At 43.8% G+C, this 23,161-nt stretch overlaps 1 protein-coding gene across 1 annotated transcript in view; it reads left to right on the forward strand.

Annotated features, from left to right (window-relative positions):
* Positions 1–3,961: 3,961 nt before the first annotated feature.
* Positions 3,962–23,161, forward strand: part of CHRNA4 (cholinergic receptor nicotinic alpha 4 subunit) — a 75,207-nt gene continuing 56,007 nt past the window's right edge. The window contains exons 1-2 of the mRNA XM_073682932.1: positions 3,962–5,389; positions 20,946–21,097. Coding sequence (XP_073539033.1) covers positions 5,329–5,389; positions 20,946–21,097 — 213 coding nt within the window. The 5' untranslated portion in view covers positions 3,962–5,328. The remainder of the gene's footprint in view (positions 5,390–20,945; positions 21,098–23,161) is intronic.

Genomic DNA, 23,161 nt, shown 5'->3' on the forward strand with positions numbered 1-23,161 from the left:
CACAAGAACAAAGCTTGGGTACCCAAATCGCTTCCCTCCTGGAGTCAGGAGTCCTTGTCAGGTGTGTATCTCCATGCAATACACCCCTCTTTCCTGTAAAAAAGAAAACCGCTCCGGGAGAGCCTCCAAGATACTGGTTGGTTCAGGATCTCAGAGCCGTCAATGCAGCTACCATTTTAGAAACTCCAGTGGTACCCAACCCAAACACCCTCTTGTCTCAGGTGCCTCCAACGGCCACCTTGTTTACGGTGTTAGATCTGGCCAACGCCTTCTTCAGTATACCCTTGCATGAAGATTCGTGGTTTCTTTTTGCCTTTACCTTTCAAGGAGCACAGCTTACATGGACCAGGACTCCACAAGGAGCCCAGAACTCTCCTAACCAATTCATTCATTCTATGAAGTCTATTCTGGAGCCATGGGTTCAAGAGAACCCTCAGGTCACTCTTCTACAATATGTGGATGATCTTTTACTCTGCGGCACTGAAGAAAATTTGCCAGAGATGTCAGCATCCCTTCTCTGGTTTCTTCACTCAGCTAACTGTAAAGTCTCGAAAGGCAAAGTCCAATGGTGTCTGCCCAAGGTCATTTTCCTCAGACATTGTATATCACAAGGTGCTAGACATCTGACTGAAGAAAGAAAACAAGCCATCATGGATATCACCTTCCCAACCACCTACTCCGCTATGCAGACTTTCCTTGGTCTCATCACTTACTGCAGGCAATGGATCCCGGATGCCTCAAAGCTTATGCAACCCCTGTATGACTGTTTTAAGGACGAAGGCTCCGTCTGGTTTCATGCTGAAGATCCACGTGTTTCTCACCAACGCAGACTATGTTTTGACCGCCTTAAACAGGCTGTTGTCTCTGCCCCGGCCTTGGGCTTACCAGACTATACTCAGCCATTTCACCTCTTTGTCTCTGAATCGGAAGGTCATGCCTCTGGAGTTCTAGCACAACGCTATGATCATAAGTATCGGCCTTTAGGCTACTACTCAGCCCGCCTGGACCCTGTCGCCCGAACTGCCTCCACGTGCCTTAAGGCGGTCCACGCTGCTCACATCATCCTTGACAAGTCAGCTGATATCGTCCTTGGACATGATCTAGTTATACAGGCTGGCCATGATCTCTCGGCTGATCTGCAACAAACCTCTCCGAAACATCTAACCAACCAAAGACACCTGCGGCTGCAGTGTTCCCTATTGTTGCCCTCCAATATAACATTTACCAGATGTCTGACTATCAACCCTGCCACTTTGCTTCCACCTTCTAGGGGGGAAGACGAACAGGGTGAAGGTCCATTGGTGGAACCTCATGATCCTCATGATTGTATAAAAATTTTGCAGGAAGAGACTTCTGCTCCAGAGAATATGGTGGCACATCCGCTCGCACACCCTGCCTTGCACCTATGGACTGATGGATCCCGTTTCGCAGACCCTCAAGGGAAGTTCCACACGGGATATGCTGTCACAACAGACCTAACAGTCCTCAAGGCTGAAGCTCTACCACCATACATGTCTGCACAAGAAGCTGAACTTGTAGCTCTCACAGAAGCCTGCCACCTGGCAGCTGGAACAACGGCAAACATATATACCGATTCTAGGTATGGACATGGAATTTGCAATGATTTTGGACTCTTGTGGAAGTCTAGAGGATTCATCACAGCTGCAGGTACACCAGTGAAACATGCCTCATGGATTAAGGCCCTAATGAAGGCCCTGGAACTACCCATTCAGGTTGCTGTTATCAAGGTCAAGGCTCATGGAAGACTAGATTCCAGGGAAGCCAGGGGCAACCACCTAGCTGACCAAGCAGCCAAGACTGCGGCAGTGGAGAATGTGTCATCAAAGTGGCAGGAAAAGGAAGAAGAGATGGGGGGAGACCCTGCAAACCGTAGCTGTGGCGCTCACTAGAGCAAGAGCCAAAGAACAGCCGGTGGAAGACCATACAAGTCCAGCGGAGACACGAGTGGAATCCAGGGGGGTCAGGATGCCTGAAGAAAAATTGTGTGAAGAACAAAGGAAGACCCCCACTGAAGAAGTCAAGCAATGGAAAGCGGCGGGAGCCGTGCTGGCAGGTCGCAAAGATTTAAAGGTCGACTCAACTCTTTACCAAGTGGACGGAAAACCTTGCTTGCCCAGACGCATGTACTCGGCCGTGGCAGCATGAGCTCACGGGCCTACACACAGAGGAAAGAATCAAGCCTTGGCATGTATCAAGAAACTGTACTTTGCACCCGGAATCTCTTCCACTGTGACTGCATACTCAAAAGCCTGCTCTGTCTGCGCTACCTGCAACCCAACGTGTACGGCACGGGTCCCTCTCCAACACCTGGCTAAACCAGACTACCCTTGGCAGAGAATACAAGTCGACCATATCCAAATGCCTAAAGCAGGAAAATATGAGTACGTTTTGGTAGCCATGGATATGTTCTCAGCCTGGCCCGAGGCCTACCCGGTTGTCAACATGACTACTAAAGTCACAGCCAAGAAACTGATCACTGAAATTGCCTGCAGATTTGAAGTTCCCCAAGTCATAGAATCGGATCAAGGACCAGCTTTCACAGCAAATATCTACAAAGAACTTTGGAACATGTTGGGAACAGATTTGGGCCTCCACACTCCATACCATCCTGCCAGTTCAGGCAAAGTGGAAAGGATGAATTCCACACTCAAGACCCAGCTCTTGAAAATGACCCAAGATCATCCCCTCCCCTGGCCCGACCTACTCCCTATAGTATTGTATCATATCAGACACACCCCACAAGCTAAACATGGGCTAACTCCCTATGAAATTTTGTTTGGGACCCCACCTAAAATAGGAGAAATTAGGCCCCAAGAGTTGTCTGAAACACATGATAGAGTAGTAAAATTTGTGATTGCTCTGTCTAAAGAATTGACTAACACCCGCTCTACAGTATCTGCTTCTCTCCCAGAATCCACAGGTGATGCGGTACATGATTTCACCCCAGGCGACCTGGTGTACGTAAAGAAGTTTGTCCGGAAAGACTGTCTCCAACCCAGATTTGAGGGCCCCTACACTGTGATCCTGACTACTCCTACAGCTCTGAAGCTTGAGGGCAAGAGCACCTGGATTCACGCCTCCCACTGCAAGAGAGACAAAACGAGCCTATAAAAGATGACTACCTTCTTCTATATGCTTTCCATATGCTTACTGTCTGTCCCAGGGTGGACAGCTACCACATTTTGGGTAGATACTCACGCAAAAATCAAGATGTATCGATTTGATTACTGTGACATAGTGGATTGCGCAGGAATGACATGGTATGCTGCATAGTCCCCTCATACAGGAAAGCTATAAACAATGCTGTTCCAACCCCCCATGACAGAGTCCAATTGAGAGATCTAGTTTAGGGTCAGTTGGGAGAACTCCATGTGTCATTTAGGGTAGGGCTCAATTGTTTGGGGGCGTCCCATAAGGGGGCAGCTTCTAAGATGATTGGGTGAAGAAATCCACCTCCCCTCTCCCCACACATGGACAGTCTCAAAGGCCCCGAAGCAAGGGAAAGCTTAGTGTTTAGGGGGGAATGTCAGGGTAAAAAAGAATATATATTTTCTCTACTTTTATACTTTTATATTTTTATACGCTTTGCTTATGTACTAACCACCATTTTGTGTCCTATAACAATAAGCTTTCCTTGCTACGTGTTACTTAGATCGAAATTTATGCTAAGATGGCGCCGGTATCAGCCAGCACCTGTTTCAGAGAAATGAAACCGAATCATCAACTGACTGTTGTCTGCCCAGAGACTGAGTTAAGGAGACGTGGACCAATCAGGAGTGGCCGGATACTAGACATTTATGGCTTACCCCGCCCCGAACAACCCATTTATGGCTTACCCCGCCCCGAACAATCCATTTATGGCTTACCCCGCCCCGAACAACCCCTATCCCCTCCCCATTATGTAGTGTATTTAGGTTTGTGCATGCGGAAATAAAAGGGGAACATTGCTGAGATCGTGGCTTGCCAGTAGCCTTCTGAGCGTGCTCTGAGTTTGAACCAGCTTGTTGTCTGACTCATTCTTTGAATGGTTGACCCATGCTCATAGCCTTAATTTGGAGTGACTGGAGGAAGAGTGGAATGTCGCTACGACCCCGACAACACTATGATCACATTCTGATCTGAGTGTGATTAGCATAATCGTATCAATATTCTCGGATGAGAGACAATGCTATCCTGTGACTCTTGCCTAATACTGCATTCACTGAAGTTGGACTTAGATGCAGTACCAAACTCAGCCATGTCTAACGGTGGTGCTATCCTAGGAAAGCAACCTATGCACAAGCAACAAGTGGAAATACTGTATGGAAATAATCTGTTGGAGAAAGAAACTGTAAAAATCTCCAGCTCTTGTCTGTACAAGTCTGCAGAGCCGCCTAGATTATTGGGCTGATCAGCCTCATCTGCTGAATTCCCTGGGCGCCTCTGCTCAGCTGAAGCCTGTAGTGTCTGATACATGTATACACAGTGCTGACGATCATGATGATTATTGATTTGTGTGGTTGGGATTTGGTATAAGGGTTACTATACTGGGTTTATGCCAATTTGGAAATATTTGATTCTATGGGGCTACAAAGAGGGATATCAGGATGTCCCCCTCGCTGACCCTTCATTGACAACCCAGAAGCTTGCAGCCAGTGCGATCTGCACATTCAGTGCTTGCTAATAGACTGCCTCCCTCTAACACTGCCTGTCACGTCTGTTTGTATGCTGGAATAAATGTGTCCTGCATCATAAAGCAGCCAGTCTGTTAGCAGGTCCCTCACTGCTGAGGGGGGCATAATCTTTAATAATGCAATTATTGTGTCCATTCATTCTAGTCCTAATGAGATTAGCCCTGGTGCACTTTAATGAGACATATTATGCCAGTATTAGGTGTGGGACTGGCACTCAGGAATCCAGAGGAAGGTGCAGAGAGAGGATGGAGGAGCTTGTCTCCTGGCACCTCTGAGTCCTACACACCTCTCCCTACCCTGTGCCCGAGGTGGGCAGGTCTTAGATTAACAGAAGCAGACTGCCCCTTCTCTGCCAGACACAGCTCTGTACAGAGCATCAAGAAGAAGCAAGCAGCCCTGAAAGCCATCACCCACATTAACTCTGAGGACACTGAGAATGTGAAATGAGAATTCTCCAAGAGACTGGAAGACTCAGGTGACATCAGCATATGGAGCACAGGGTCAGTCCCAGGAAGGTCCCATTACACAGTGACTGGACAAGGTGATGACAATCTAGTGGAGAAGACTCCAGGACAGTGCAGGTGTGAAGATCTGCCTATTCCCCCCATAGGGAACACTAGGTCATTGATGCAACATGAATTTCCTGGGTTCCTCTCCAACTCTTCTCTTGTTGTCTTGTTTTCTTCTGCCTCCAGGTGAGTCCAAGTTCTTTCTTGAAACTCCAATGCAATATTCAGCTCCTGTAGTGATAGAAGGCTTCAGATCTATTGTACTTTATCAAGGCAGCAGGTGATCACTGAGATATAATGTACCCAGCAGACAATGTATAGTAGGCTGCCTAGAAAGATGTGCTGGGGAGATATGATGGCACATTAGTGTGCGGCTGACAGGCATTCAATCCAGATTACGACGGGTCCTAAATACATCTGAACTCTGTTCTATAATCACCTACCCACACATTGTCACACAGTATGTCCTTCTCAAGCACAAGCAATTCGTCAGCACCATGGACAGCTCCTAAGTATGGCCATGGGCATAACATAGCAGCATAACTATCTTTTGGGACCTTGTCCCTTCAGCACCATGGTCAGCAATATGGACAGTTCGTAGGTGCAGCCAAATGGACATAACATAGCAATTTAAATCTTTTAGGACCTCGTTGTCCGTTCAGCACCATGGTCAACACCATGGACAGCTCATGTGTGCAGCTAAATGGACATAACATAGCAGAATAACTATCTTTTCGGACCCTGTTGTCCATTCAGCACCATGGACAGCTCCTAGGTGCAGCTATATGGGCATAACATAGCAGCATAACTATCTTTTAGGACCTTGCTGTCTCTTCCTCACCATGGTCAGGTCATAAATGGGACCAAATGTTCTGTTCAGACCATGGAAATCTCATACCGAACAGGATCTGCGAAGTCACTTAGCACTTTGTAGCTGTCTATGGTGCTGAAGCAACGTCCTAAAGAACAAGGGACTGACTTTTAGATAACAGGGATTGACTTCTAGATAAGAGGAACTGGATTTTCCTAATTTAGTAGGGTGCATACAATACCAGCAATCAGCAGAAAGCATACCTGTCCTATATAGTCCTTAGACACTATTCTACCTACAGAACCGAACACGTGACTCATCTGGTTCTCACAAATGCAGCCAGAAGGACTGTTCACATAGATTTACAAGGACTGATGGGAACGTATGACATAAGTTATTGTGCACACTAATATATCGAGTCCAGTTGCTGTCATCTGTCAGTTTTCCTTATCTACATCTCTGTGACCAGTCTCTTTGGTCTCACAGGAATTGTCCCTGGTGCTGAAGGGTCTTATAAGATACAATACGATACGATACAATTTATTGATCCTGAGGGAAATTACAGTATCTACAAGTGGTACAGCTGCATTTACAGATTTCTGACCAATCAGACTAATCTCGCAGATTATATAATTGGTCTGAGTTGGCCATTTACACTAACAGATATTTTAGTATTTTTCATCAGTTTGGATTAACCTAAAACTACAGCAGAGCGGTCTTTTAGATACCTGTTTACAAGCTACAATCGTTGACAGATTTTTAAGCACGTCAGATCAATTTCCGGCAGATGAGACAGATTTCAATCAGATCAGATGGCCATTTACACATAGCAATTTTGGTCTGATTGGTCAGATATCTGTATATGTAAATGCACCCTAAAGTCCTCCATACACATTAGTCTAACATTGGATGAACCCACCGATATCAACGGGTTTCGACTAACACTCTGTATGGGGTCTCCCAACAGATAATGTTAAGGATCACGTATGTCCGATTTTGGTCTGTCTGCTGATCCTTAGGTTCTCTAGAGATAAGTCGCCACCAGATGAGTTTTGGCTCTTTCTTAGAGAACACCGGATTGCTTGCTCTGCCTTTGGGAGAGTCGCCAGAGATAAATGATGGCCACCAGCCATCTGAGATGTGCGGGGGGCTTTAGTCTTATAAGACATGTATGCTGTTTGCCGATTGCCGTTATCTTATGAACTTTAATATATCAAAGTCCAGCTATTCTTATCTGGAAGTCAGATTGTCTTAGTCTCTCTTTTTAAGACGCTGCTGTCCCTTTGGCACCATGGACAGCTCCAAAGTGCAGTTGGTGGATGCAAAGCTTCTGTTCTCTGCGATAGAGATTTCCATCGACTGAAGTCTCCAGATAAGTAGCTGTATTTCATGTAGGAGATACCAGCAGCTGGCATGTGCCAGTACAATGGGCAGGTGCAGCTTTAGATAGGTAGAGCTGGTCTGTGATAAGGTAATGAGAGAAGTCCAATATTCAGAGTATCTGGATGGAGAAAAGCCATTTGACTCTTCGGGGGCCACAATATTTTTAATTACGGTTCCATGCAAGATTACAGATAACACTTTGTGCCAGGATGAAGCTTTCAGTCTTCTCACTCCAGGGATCCATGGGGTCTCCAATTTTCTTGTATCTAATTGTGTGGTATGGAAATCTGTTACGCTGACCATGCATATAGGTAATGTACAGACACAGCAGAGCTGAGTTTGTTATGTGACATATCTAGAACTATAGAACAACCTGCATCATTAGGACGAAGTAAAAAATTCCAGACTTTATTGAAGTGCGTTAAAATAGTGATTTTATCAGAAAAATGCACAAATCGGCGCCTAAGTGTTTCTTTTGCGTATAGGTGATTGAGGGTGCACCCGAAACGCGTAGGTGCTACTTGCTGATCAGCGCATTTTTTTCTGATGTTGTCACTATTTTAACGCACTTTTGGAATTTCTTACTTCATCCTCTATATCCTTAACCGTTTGATGTCCATGGCAGTGGTTACGTTCCAGGCTCCGGAGCACGTAGTGTTGCATTGGTGAGCTGTCTTTTTTTTTTTTGCTATCCTTAATTTAAGCCTTCAATAGTTAAACACTTACAGCAATGGGGAAAGGGTTAACCTGGCTCGCTTGTTCTATGTCACCATCCCTGCCCCCTCTCTGATCTGTGTGATTGGGGGCTCGCTGTACACATATATTATTGATGCCCACCCCCTCTTTTCTACTTAAAATCTTCAGTTCCCTGAGGTTGTTGGTTTAATAAGAGATGATTATTCCTCATTTTCATCTCTGGATCCCCGGGGGGACGACATCGGAAGCTGCAATATAATACTGATATTAACCTCCTCAACAACAAAACCGAGGACCCAGCACCCCCAAAGGACGGGACCCCCTATTGACTCTTCTTGTTTACAGGAGAACCAGTATGTCAGAGGGGAGCTGGTAAATGGCGCAGGCTTAATATAAAGTGCTGATATATTCCGTAGTGCTTTACAGAAAATAGAATCATTTAGACCATTTCCAGCCCCATAGGAGCTGACAATCTAATTTTACACTCACACCAGAGGCAATTTCATTGGATTAAAATGAATTTATTAGAGTCATTTTGGACTGCCTAGAAGAAAGTCCGGAGTCCATCTCTCCTGATCATACACTCGGTAGCTGACAACTATATTACCTCCATTATATACCTGCACGCGTAAACTGGCCGTTCATTTAAATGCCGTGAGGAAGAAAAGCAGATGCCAAATACCTCTGGTAACATACTCCCCAAGGAACCAAGGATGGGGCATGATGAAATCCAACATGCCTGATCCCTCTCTCCTTCTCACCCTGTAGACTGTGGAGTTGACTCCTAACACATTCCATTTTTGGGTCAGACAACCTCCATGGACATCTGGAATCAGTGGGGTCTTGTTTTAGTGAAACTTGAATTCCTATTATTTTGTTCTCACAACAGACCACAGTGTAGTCTGGAAATAATAGTGTTAAAATCCCAAATCATACAGTATTCAGGGTGCAATACTTTACTGGAACGTTCTTTTAACTATTCACTTTCCAGATGGCAACACCCAGACAGAATAGGTTGCATGAGATTGGAATTATAAGACTAGCGTTTTTTTTTACCCTAGAAACAGTGCCACTGTTGCCTGTTGGCTGCATGTGGAATTGCAACTTAGTCTCATTCATCTGAATCCTGCAGTACCAGAGATGGCCAGGAAATAAATATGGTGCTGTTGAGTTTCATCATAAAGTAAATACCCAACACTCAAAGTCTATGGTCATTAGGGCTAAGCTGCAATTCCAGACACAGCCTATGGACAAGAGAGGTGCTTTTTTGGAGGGGAGAGGGGTCTTTTTTTTATTTATATAACTTTATTTTAAGCGTTTTTTCCCACCATTTCAAATAATGACATTTTCCTAGGGTTCACCACTGATTCCCAGAGAAAAGGGGGTCACAATATTAATTTAGTCATATGACTCCTTCAGCGTTTTCCCTGCACAGTAGTGTTTGCGACCATTTTCCATGAAGGGAAGAGCAGCACGGATCCACTCCACTTCCATGGGGTGTGGTGCAGTTCTCTGCTCAGCGGGTGGCTGGGAGCGCTGCACAAGAGACTTGAATCCCTTCATTTTCTGGATCAGTGGTGGTCCCAGAGGTTGTACTCCCCCCAATCTTAGTGTAATTCCATATCTCAGTGTTACCCCATAGCATAATGTAATGGGAACAGTCCTTTATCATGTTGTCATCCTCCGGGGTATATATATATATGTCTACAGTACACCCATCCTCCAGCAGAGACTTGTACCATAGTGTCAGCTCCGGCTATAGATTTTGGAGGGTGATGCCTGAAATTCGAGAGGCGCGTAGAAATGTGCAGCCTAATCACATGAAAACAAACAGAAGCCGTAATGTTTAATCATCTCGTCGCCCAAAACCGTGAACACCTAATTGCTGCTTATTACCAGCTACATATGGAAACCCATTTGGCCGGATGCACCAGTAAGATTAATGTAGTGTATGATGGATAGGAGGAGGTCGAGGGAAGGATGTGAAAGAACATTGAATTTTGTATAGTTTATCGACACATTTGGCACAACGTGGGTTAAACATCCCAAAATCTGGCCAACCAATGAAAGCGCGACTGGTGCAGCGCCACCACAGGAGGAAAAAAGCATTGCACTGTGCTCATTGAGATCAAGCAAGGCTTGTATGCACTGTGTCCGCCAGAGCCAGATCTCTCTTTCCGTCCAGCTGATAAATAAATGGGGGTCCTGAACTCCCCTCTATGTACTCAAAATTCTCTAATACCGTGTTTGAAATTGATTTTGTAAATCAAACAATCACTTTTTTCCTCATAATAAAAAGTTCTGCAATTTTCTATTCTTCTCCATGTGTGCCGTCAGTGAATGGAGAGATACTTACTTACAGCCATGCTGTACTTGACTAAGGCCATGTGATGTAAATCACTGGGCTTTAAACGGGTGGTCCACTATTTTTTTTTTTTTAAATGGAGCCAATAAATATATATATATACAGTACAGACCAAAAGTTTGGACACACGTTCTCATTTAAAGATTTTTCTGTATTTTCATGACTATGAAAATTGTACATTCACACTGAAGGCATCAAAACTATGAATTAACACATGTGGAATTATATACTTAACAAAAAAGTGTGAAACAACTGAAAATATGTCTTATATTCTAGGTTCTTCAAAGTAGCCACCTTTTGCTTTGATGACTGCTTTGCACACTCCTGGCATTCTCTTGATGAGCTTCAAGAGGTAGTCACCGGAAATGGTTTTCACTTCACAGGTGTGCCCTCTCAGGTTTAATAAGTGGGATTTCTTGCCTTATAAATGGGGTTGGGAACATCAGTTGTGTTGTGCAAAAGTCAGGTGGATACACAGGTGATAGTCCTACTGAATAAATATGGCAATATTATGGCAAGAAAAAAGCAGCTAAGTGAAGAAAAACGAGTGGCCAACATTACTTTAAGAAATGAAGGTCAGTCAGTGCGAAAAATTGGGAAAACTTTGAAAGTGTCCCTAAGTGCAGTTGCAAAAACCATCAAGCGCTACAAAGAAACTGGCTCACTTGAGGACCGCCCCAGGAAAGGAAGACCAAGAGTCACCTCTGCTTCTGAGGATAAGTTTATCCGAGTCACCAGCCTCAGAAATCGCAGGTTAACAGCAGCTCAGATTAGAGACCAGGTCAATGCCACACAATTCTAGCAGCAGACACATCTCTACAACAACTGTTAAGAGGAGACTTTGTGCAGCAGGCCTTCATGGTAAAATAGCTGCTAGGAAACCACTGCTAAGGACAGGCAACAAGCAGAAGAGACTTGTTTGGGCTAAAGAACACAAGGAATGGACATTAGACCAGTGGAAATCTGTGCTTTGGTCTGATGAGTCCAAATTTGAGATCTTTGGTTCCAACCACCGTGTCTTTGTGCGACGCAGAAAAGGTGAATGGATGGACTCTACATGCCTGGTTCCCACCGTGAAGCATGGAGGAGGAGGTGTGATGGTGTGGGGGTGCTTTGCTGGTGACACTGTTGGGGATTTATTCAAAATTGAAGGCATACTGAACCAGCATGGCTACCACAGCATCTTGCTGCGATCTCCTCCCAGACCTGGACTAAAGCATCCGCCAACTCCTGGACAGTCTGTGGTGCAACGTGACATTGGTGGATGGAGCGAGACATGATATCCCAGATGTGCTCAATCGGATTCAGGTCTGCGGAACGGGTGGGCCAGTCCATAGCTTCAATGCCTTCATCTTGCAGGAACTGCTGACACACCCCAGCCACATGAGGTCTGGCATTGTCCTGCATTAGGAGGAACCCAGGGCCAACCGCACCAGCATATGGTCTCACAAGGGGTCTGAGGATCTCATCTTGGTACCTAATGGCAGTCAGACTTCCTCTGGCGAGCTCATGGAGGGCTGTGCGGCCCTCCAAAGAAATGCCACCCCACACCATTACTGACCCACTGCCAAACCGGTAATGCTGAAGGATGTTGCAGGCAGCAGATCGCTCTCCACGGCGTCTCCAGACTCTGTCACGTCTGTCACATGTGCTCAGTGTGAACCTGCTTTCATCTGTGAAGAGCACAGAGCGCCAGTGGCGACTTTACCAATCCTGGTGTTCTGTGGCAAATGCCAAGCGTCCTGCACAGTGTTGAGCTGTGAGCACAACCCCCATCTGTGGATGTCGGGTCCTCATACCACCCTCATGGAGTCGGTTTCTAACCATTTGTGCAGACACATGCACATTTGTGGCCTGCTGGAGGTCATTTTGGAGGGCTCTGGCAGTGCTCCTCCTGTTCCTCCTTGCACAAAGGCGGAGGTAGCGGTCCTGCTGCTGGGTTGTTGCCCTCCTACGGCCCCCTCCACGTCTCCTGGTGTACTGGCCTGTCTCCTGGTAGCGCCTCCAGCCTCTGGACACTACGCTGACAGACACAGCAAACCTTCTTGCCACAGCTCGCATTGATGTGCCATCCTGGATGAGTTGCACTACCTGAGCAACTTCTGCGGGTTTCAGAGTCCATCTCATGCTACGACGAGTGTGAAAGCACAACCAACATTCAAAAGAGACCAAAACATCTACCAGAAAGGATTGGTACTGAGATGTGGTCTGTGGTCCCCACCTGCAGAACCACTCCTTTATTGAGGGTGTCTTGATAATTGCCAATAATTTCCATCTATTGTTTATTCCATTTGCACAACAGCATGTGAAATTGATTGTCAATCAGTGTTGCTTCCTAAGTGGACAGTTTGATTTCACAGAAGTTTGATTTACTTGGAGTTATATTCTGTTGTTTAAGTGTTCCCTTTATTTTTTGAGCAGTGTATTTATACATATACAGTACAGACCAAAAGTTTGGACACACCTTCTCATTTAAAGATTTTTCTGTATTTTCATGACTATGAAAATTGTACATTCACACTGAAGGCATCAAAACTATGAATTAACACATGTGGAATTATATACTTAACAAAAAAAGTGTGAAACAACTGAAAATATGTCTTATATTCGAGGTTCTTCAAAGTAGCCACCTTTTGCTTTGATGACTGCTTTGCACACTCTTGGCATTCTCTTGATGAGCTTCAAGAGGTAGTCACCGTAAATGGTTTTCACTTCACAGGTGTGCCCTGTCAGGTTTAATAAGTGGGATTTCTTGCCTTATAAATGGGGTTGGAACCATCAGTTGTGTTGTGCAGAAGTCTTTTGGATACACAGCTGATAGTCCTACTGAATAGACTGTTAGAATTTGTATTATGGCAAGAAAAAAAGCAGCTAAGTAAAGAAAAACGAGTGACCATCATTACTTTAAGAAATGAAGGTCAGTCAGTGCGAAAAATTGGGAAAACTTTGAAAGTGTCCCCAAGTGCAGTTGCAAAAACCATCAAGCACTACAAAGAAACTGGCTGACATGAGGACCGCCCCAGGAAAGGAAGACCAAGAGTCACCTCTGCATCTGAGGATAAGTTTATCCGAGTCACCAGCCTAAGAAATCGCAGATTAACAGGAGCTCAGATTAGACACCAGGTCAATGCCACACAGAGTTCTAGCAGCAGACACATCTCTTCAACAACTGTTAAGAGGAGACTTTGTGCAGCAGACCTTCATGGTAAAATAGCTGCTAGGAAACCACTGCTAAGGACAGGCAACAAGCAGAAGAGACTTGTTTGGGCTAAAGAACACAAGGAATGGACATTAGACCAGTGGAAATCTGTGCTTTGGTCTGATGAGTCCAAATTTGAGATCTTTGGTTCCAACAACTGTGTCTTTGTGCGACGCAGAAAAGGTGAACGGATGGACTCTACATGCCTGGTTCCCACCGTGAAGCATGGAGGAGGAGGTGTGATGGTGTGGGGCTGCTTTGCTGGTGACACTGTTGGTGATTTATTCAAAATTGAAGGCATACTGAACAGCATGGCTACCACAGCATCTTGCAGTGGCATGCTATTCCATCCGGTTGGTGTTTAGTTGGACCATCATTTATGTTTCAACAGGACAATGACCCCAAACACACCTCCAGGCTGTGTAAGGGCTATTTGGCCAAGAAGGAGAGTGATGGGGTTCTACGCTAGATGACCTGGTCTCCACAGTCACCAGACCTGAACCCAATCGAGATGGTTTGGGGTGAGCTGGACCGCAGAGTGAAGGCAAAAGGGCCAACAGGTGCTAAGCATCTCTGGGAACTCCTTCAAGATTGTTGGAAGACCATTTCCGGTGACTACCTCTTGAAGCTCATCAAGAGAATGCCAAGAGTGTGCAAAGCAGTCATCAAAGGAAAAGGTGGCTACTTTGAAGAACCTAGAATATAAGACATATTTTCAGTTGTTTCACAATTTTTGTTAAGTATATAATTCCACATGTGTTAATTCATAGTTTTGATGCCTTCAGTGTGAATGTACAATTTTCATAGTCATGAAAATACAGACAAATCTTTAAATGAGAAGGTGTGTCCAAACTTTTGGTCTGTACTGTATATATACACAAATATATAAATATATATATGTATACCATATATATATATATATATATATATATATACACACATATATATACTGTGTGTATGTATGTATATATATATATATATATATATATATATATATATATATATATATATATACACTCAGACACCAGACTCCTGCCAATCCTTGGAACTGCTGTACCCTACCAGTCCCCCTTCGTTTTCTGGTAGTGGATGTCACATGACTGCTGCACCCAATCGGTGGGTTCTGATCAGCTGCAGTGGTTACATGATGTCCCTTGCTGGAAGAGGAAGCAAAGAGACTGGTGGCTCTATGTGTCATGAAAAAAAATGCTAAAGTTTTGGTAGCCCACGATACATGAAAAGTTACAACCAATCAAAACACATTTGTCATTAAAGGGAATCTGTCAGCAGGTTTTCGCTAGACCCTGATTCCAGCAATGTATCACTCATTTTCCTGGGCTGCTTGCTGCAGTTTTGATTAAAAACTATTTTATCTGCTGCAGATCTAGCAGTTCTCTGAATGTTGAGCTGTGTATGACCCCGCCCACACCACCATTGGCAGCTTTGTATGTACACTGTACATAGGCAGAAAGTTGCCAGTCAGTGGTGGGGGTATGGCTGGACTACATGGCAGCAGGTTTACTAGTCCTCTAGTGATAATCTCTTGCTGATAAAACTGTGATTTTTAAAAACTACAGCAATCAGCCCAGAAAGTGACACATCACTGGAATCAGGGTATCTGCCTCTACTTTATGCAGCTCTCTGATTAGGTGGCAAAATCCTGGTGACAGATTCCCTTTAAGTAGTTAAAAACATGTTATTAAGTAATACTTTTCACAAGTGAAGGTTTGCTACAATTGTTCCGAGACCAAGTGATCAGCAGCACAAATATTTGTCCTGCCCTGGTAGTTTGTTATAATGTATCAGTGCAGGACTTGAAGTAGTCTTGCTTCTTAGCTCACCATGGATGGTGTAAGCTGGGTACAATAGTAACAAAGCCTCAGCTCTGAAAAGTATCAGATTGATGTATTTTTTTTAACATCTGCTTGGAAGGAGAATATTTTCATTCATTGACAGCAAACAGATACCTTGAATGTGTTGAGCAATTGAAAGACAAAGATATTAGAAAATTGCATCTGTTTTCATCTGTTTATGGCATTGTTTCTCCGCATAATGTTGCCAGCTGGTGCGGCTGCTGCATGAATGGCTGGCATGTGTATGTTGGCATGGGATTGTGCATTATGCACACGGCACAGGGCTCACAGTAGCCATTCTCTCCTCCACATATCTACCTTTAAATATCAAGCCACCATCCAAATCATCTTACTCTTCCTCCGGATTTCCTACCTGCTGCGTCCATAATATCCTAACATCTGCTCCCCCTCGCCGCTGCCCCCTGTGCCATCACACATCTGTGCCACCTTGTACTCCAATCTCCTTCCTTCCACCCGCTGTTCCTCTCCACACGGATGATTGTATATTTCTGCTTTTGTGACAAGTTTTAAAAAAATTTGCATTAACATTTGGAAAATGTCATCTGTAATTACTTTACAACCTTGCACTGTATTTTCTACTCACTATATCCTTATGGCTGCTGTTTTCTGACGGACTTTCCTTTTCTTTGAAATTAATAAAACATATGAGAAACAGTGTTGTTGGCTTCCAGAGGACGTGTGGGCTGTCATGTGGACAGTTCTATCTCTATGTGGTTTCTAAGGTGTCACTGGATAATTTGGCCGCGGAAACTGAAATATTCATCTAGAAAACAGTACAATTCTGTTTGATTTTCTCTATTTTCGGATGCCTTGGTGGTCTGCAGTATGGGCAGATTATAGTCTAAAGCCACGGCCCCACTATCAGTATTTGGTCAGTATTCGGTCAGTATTTTTCTCAGGAGTGAGAGCCAAAACCAGGTGAGGAACTATCAGAGAAAAGGTATAATAGAAACTAGTCACCAATTCTGCATTTATCACCCACTCCTGAGAAAAAATACTGACCGAATACTGATAGTGGGGCCGTGGCCTTACTGGACAACTCCTATTGCAGTCGGAGCAGTGGGGCAGGGCTTCTGCTGCAGTCAGTAGCCTGACAGCCATACAGAGGTTGACGAGAAGAAGGAAGAGGAGGGATAGCCGATATCCTCAGACCTACAGTATCTCTTGTGGGTTTTCAGTCTGACATGTGAGATGATCAGGAGAAGAGGACATTAAGGGGTTTGGACCAAGTTTGGATGTTATCCCATATCCACAAAGTAAAGAATAACTTCCCAATCGCTGGAGATCCGACCAGTGGCATAACTTGAGGCTGATGGGCCTCAATGCAAAAGCTCCAACGGGACCCAAATTATTGCAGATCATTAATAGTAATGGTCTTCTTATATGAGCCAAATAGACCACGGCCCAGCGATTGCAACCCCTGCACCTATTATGGTTACGCCCCTGGATCCGACTACTTGGAACTGTATTGATCCAGAGAAACGGGGTTTTTAAGAGCCCCATGGTCTCGATAAAATCTGCTCCGTTCATTCTTATGGGAGTGCTAAAGACTAGCCGAGCCCTAAACTAAGCTATCTTCAGCGGTCCCATTTAGAATGAATGGAGCCGAGTAGATCGGCCACCGGTCCATTCACATGGGGCTCTTCAGACCTCAGGTTCTCAGGATCGGTGGGAGTCCCAGAGATTGGAAAATTATCCCCATATCTTAGAAAAAGGGGATAGCTTCCAAACTTGGTACAACCCCTTTAAGGGAAATTAGTATTTTTTGTCAACTGATTTACTCATAAAATGGAGCACATTGATTCATTTGAAGCTTCATTTGGGTCATGAAAGACCTCACACCTCTCCCAATATGGCCGTGGTCTCCAACCTTTGGCTTCTCAGCACGTCCTGACGACTTGCTGGGTGTTGTGGTTTCACCAGAGCCCTACTGTAACACCCCTGTGCCTTATGTAGGCTTTCATGTCTGGTGTCAAGCACAAGCTGTGCCACATCCCGGAGTTCATACATCTGCCTTTCTCCTGCCTCAGTGTTGCAGGCAATCATTAGGGTCACGGCTTACATTAGAGGACATCAATAACTGGCGACCCAGTATTTTCTCTCCTCTTCCCTCATGTAGAAGGCGTCTGGCTGTACACAGTCTTATATTGGACGCTCGCGGAAGAATCAGGTAATGTCCTTGACAGTGTTTGGTGCATTGTATAATTTGTATGGGAAACGCAATATCTGTAGTTGCTATGTAGAATCCCCCCCAGTAACTGCATTATTAATGTAAAAATAAACAGCATATTGCATGTAAATCTGCAGCAGGTGCCTCATACCATTCCTAGAGGGGGAGACCTTTACCCTTGGACTAATTAACCGGACATTGAGGAGTCATGTCCCTTTGTATGACCACCAAATGCAATGCAAAAAGACGCATAGGTTCATATGACGATCCAAAGCCCTCTTTGTTCTGGAAGCTTAAAAAAAGCGAACTTTGCACTGATTGTGACGTCATATAACAGGGATGCACAGAGAAAGAATAGCAGTCTTTTTCCTGTAGAAATTATTTCCTAAAGGGATAAAATAGAAAAAATATCTGGAGAGGGGTTCACTTTAACTTTTCTTCTGCTTCGCCCCACCTGTGTTATGGCATGAGGTCAAATCTGTTGGAAAACGATGGGATTTCAAGGGAATCTGTCGCTGGGTTTTAGTTACCCCATCTAAAAGCAGCATAAAGTAGGGACAGAGGCCCTGATTCCAGCAATGTGTCACTTACTGGGCTGCCTGTAGTCATTTTGATAAAATCGCTGTTTTATCTGCTGCAGATCTAGCAGTTCGCTGAATGCTGAGCTTTGTATAACCCCAACCATACCACTGCCCATGTACGCTGTACACAGAAAGCAACCAATCAGTGGGAGGGGCGGGGTTATGCAGAGGTCATAAATATGCTTGACTACCTGGCAGCAGGTTTACTAGTCTTTTAACAATAATCTCCCACCGATAAAACTTTTATCAAAACGACACTAAGAAACCCAGTAAGTGATACATCGCTGGAATCAGGGTCTCTGTCTCTACGACATGCTGCTCTCAGATTAGGTGGCAAAAACCTGATGACTGATTCCCTTTAAGCTATGTTGTCTATGGCTGGGAAGGAGCTTGCTGAATAAGTAATATGTACCCTCTGCATTGTACAAAATATGATTCAACAAAACTAAGCTCTGGCCAATTTTGCTAAACTTTGCCCCTTCAATACTCCAATACATGGAAAAGACCATTTGTTGCCCCATATTGGGACATGGAGTCTTAAAATGTTGATAATAGGGAGCTGTTTGACTTTTGTAGATCTGTTTTCACTGTCTCTAAAACATTCTGGTCACTGGTGACTTCGTTGGCCATTCTCTTGACCCTTCAAGCAAGGAATGAAGAATATGTGGACCTGATCTGATAAATATGACATTGGTGGAATAGGATGTTGGGGTTAACAGCGGTCTTAATTTTATTTCTCTTGAGTATGTATTTACCCGTTACGGAAAACTTTTAGATTATGCATGTCCCTCCTTAGAGACCGATGACCCACATACTGTACCTTCCGTAGCTCCTGCACTTTCTCCAAAGACTTTTTGTTCCACGAGGCTTAAGTTGAATTCATGAGTATTTTGATGCTGAGAATGTCAAGTAGGGATGTCATAATGGGTTAATTCTGCTTGATATTACAGTAAATTAAATCTTAAAGAATCCTATTCACACAATGTGCCACATAACCTTGAGGTTTCTATGGTTCTCTTCTCTTAAAAAACACAACATTCCCTCTTCATTGTATTCTTCTCGCTTCATCTTGCTTACATATTTCTTTATACTGACTTTAATACATTTTTTCAGCATTAAAAATTCAATGAAAAAATTAAATTGGGCTTTTTGTCCTGCACATGGGGCTGTTGGAAGCCCTGAACCTCCATCCTTTAGTGTCTCATATGTCCCAATGACCTTTCATACAGAAGCAAGCTATTTTAGAAAACCCCTGAAGACCAGCATCAATTGGGCATGATATGGGCATATTTCTGAGCCAGTATTGCAGCTGGAAATCTCAGCACAGATACACATCTAATGAATCCCTATGATGCAGTTAATTCAGGTCATCAGACTAAAGGTCGGCCAGAATTGGTGGCTGTGGTAGGAGTGCAGACTTTGTGGTCATGCAACTTGAAGGTCATGATGAAGCCTTTGGCCAGATTTCTTCCCTCTTCCCCCTTTAGTGGTAGAAGAATTATAATACATGGGCCCATCAACATGAAAGTTGTGGTTTCCAAAATTAATTTATTCCCCTAAATTCCCACCAGAAAGGCAATGCTAAAGATTTTGGTTGGTTTTCTTCTAAAGTGCAAATTACCAATTGAAAACAGGTTCTGAAATGAGAGTTGTATAGACAATCTGAATGCTCCGAGACATTTAAAACTTAGGTGAAATGTAGACGTCTTGAGAAAAACTTTCAGAAATTGGGTAATTAACAATTGGAAGCTCATATTCTCATATCAGTGTCTAAAAATAACGTGGTGCCATTAATGCTCATTTACGAGAGCTGCTGTCAATTTGCATTATGTTCGTTTCCACAATAAATGACGTTGACTTATGGACACAGGGGGTTTTTATTGAAAATTGGAGAAGATATGTATTGTCATTTTACATTATAGGAATGTTTTGGAAGTTGCCTTCCATACATCTGACCAGACATCCATCCACCATCATTATCTAACTAATGTGTTTGATTCAGTGGTATGGCATCTGTTCCTCCTCACAAGATGGACCAAACCCACCAAGATCAGCAATGACAATGTAATTTATATTGGGGATTCTGCCTGTCTACAAATAACAGAAGTAAAGGGAAAGAAGGATCCACCATATTATCGCTTAACATGTCCAATCCTTTGTTTCCCTAACCAAAGCACATTTTTTGGGGGAAGATAGATGTCAATTACCATGGCTATCTCCTGTGTATGGCCACTTGTCTCAAAGAAGAAAACAAACCATTCTCAGTTATTCATCTCCCACTCCTCCAGCAATGTGCCAAAAATGAAATCTATGGTTGGTTGGCTATTATTGATGACTAAAGTTATATTGATATATACAGAAGTACTCCGATTTGAGGGTGTAAGTAGTGGGCTAGTTGGCCTATGACCTGGGTACTATGTGTGACCATGGAAGGGAGTGATAAGCAGCTTTGCTTTTGGCAAGGTAGGTAGATATAGGACTTGGGCAATGAAGTCAATATTGACCCCAGGATATGGAAAGCTTAACTGTGATTCCTCAATCAAAATATAAAAAAACTATTTTTTTATCATTTTGGTAATTTGAGGGTATGATTTTCAGAATTAAAGTCAATGTAGCATTACCAGTCTCACCATCGAGTAACACTTAATTGTTCTTTCTTATAGCTGTGTGTCACATCGAGACCCGCGCTCATGCAGAGGAGAGATTGCTGAAAAAGCTTTTCATGGGCTACAACAAGTGGTCCCGTCCGGTGGCCAACATTTCCGATGCAGTTCTTGTGCGGTTTGGCCTTTCCATTGCTCAGCTCATTGATGTGGTAAGTGACCCGTTCTTTAACAAGAGGAGATTCTACTTTTTGATCTTAAAGGTGTTGTATTTTGATAGAAAATCATGGCCGCTTCCTTCCTAACACTGTCAACAGGTTTTGTTTGGTATTTATACTCAACCTCATTCAGTTCTATGGAGCTGAGCTACAATACTGGACACAACCCATGGACCGGTGTGATGCTGTTTCTAAAAGCTGTTTCAGTGAAGGAGGATTCATCACTCCTTTACCCCCCATGAGTATGATTGGGGGATAGTAATGATCAGAACAAGACTTGGTTCAGTGTAGGAACATCACGTTAGTAGCCTCCTTTTATTTCCCATCCATTAGATATTCCCTGATAGACGCCAACATTCCTGAACTGACTTGATAGAATTTTTCCTTAAAAACATGTTCAGGGTTAAGAGTTGTCTTATATTCTTGAACTTCATCAATCAGCTGGAATGGAGAATGGCTTTAATGACTGTCTCTTGCTCTGGAGGACCAAATATGTCAATGCATTACACAAACAGTCCATTGATGTTAATTTGAACCATGCAATGCTTCATTCCACCTGTGGAGGCAATGTTTCAGAATTGAACACTTGTGTGTTAAATCCGCTTCCACCTTTCAGCCAATCACTGAGGATCTGTGCAGCAGGATATACTGTGATTAGTTTATTAATGATGGACTCTTCTAATGAAAATCCATTGGCCCAATAAGATAACCCCTTTAATCTGATTGGACATTATGGTCTTACAAACACTCCAAATTGGTAGGCCACACCATTGCATCCTGCGGATTGGTGGACTATCCGATGGATCAGGAAGTTGTCCTTGAGTAACTTTAAGGTGGCGTCAACCAACTACTTTGCAGATGGTCAATCCTAGATGAGGCTTTATTCGGTCGATGATAACGTAGGCGTATTTGAGCATCCGTATACGGTTACACTGTAGCATGACCCAAAAACACAGGTTTTATAACCCAAACTTAGGATTTATGACGCTGTTAGTGCAGGGAGGCAGACTTACAATAAGGTCATGACGTGTGATCTTTAAGGGGGTTAAAAACAAGATATCAGCTGTCCACAGGATAGGTGATAACTTGCTTATCGGCGAGTTTTCTATCAGCACCGTTCGGCACAGTGGGGAACATTTATCCCTGTTGGGGAATTTTCATCCCTATTACATTATGGTGCAGAAAGTTGGACACCTGACCACCGCTCCTTTTATTCTCTATGGAACTGCCAGAAAACCGAGCGCACCCCCATAGGAAATTAATGGAGCACAGGTGACACATGTGCACTGCAGCTCCTTTCTGACGGTAATAAAAGTTCCCTATTCTTCCCATCGGTGGGGGTCCCAGCAGCCAGACCCTCACTTATCAGCAAATTATCACCTATCGTTGGATCCTAAAATGCGCCCATAATACGGCCATCTGAATGACGCGTAGGAGTTAAAGACTAAACCTTGTTATTCCAGAATGAGATACCACCAAGAGAGGTATGGTCGCTACACGTCGTTACTGCCTGGGCAACTATGTTCTGAATTAAAGGACTTTCCTCATTCTTCATAAAGAAGAGCTCCGTATTCTATACATTTCGGAATATTGCTGGTTCCACCTTAATAATTCATTTTTTCCCCTTTCTTTTTTTTTATCATACTGGCATCTACAGCAGCAAATGGGAGAAATGTTTCCGCAAGACTTCTCTTTAATCTCCCCCTGCTCAATCCCAAGACTTTGACTGATGCATAAATAAATATTTGGGCTCTTGTACAGATGTGGGTTTTCCCTGGAGCCACAATTAAGATGTATTTATAGTAATTAAAACACTTGTTTTTACTAATTAGTCAGGAGCTTACCCAATTTTTTAGAATCCCAGAAGGCTCCTAGGGGATAAGAGTAAAAGTCAATAAAACACAGCGGGCGAGATATGTCAAACTTAGTCAAGAGATTACAAAAAAATCATGTGTATGGCAACTAATCAGCTTGTGAGATATATAGTGGTAATGGGAAACGCCACCGTCATTTATCTTTAGCCATGAAAGCCAGTTATTTTTATAGTTAAGGGCTATG

The sequence above is a fragment of the Phyllobates terribilis genome, unplaced genomic scaffold (assembly GCF_046119375.1).
Source record: "Phyllobates terribilis strain yellow unplaced genomic scaffold, ASM4611937v1 Scaffold_5__5_contigs__length_657084704, whole genome shotgun sequence".
Taxonomy (NCBI): domain Eukaryota; kingdom Metazoa; phylum Chordata; class Amphibia; order Anura; family Dendrobatidae; genus Phyllobates; species Phyllobates terribilis.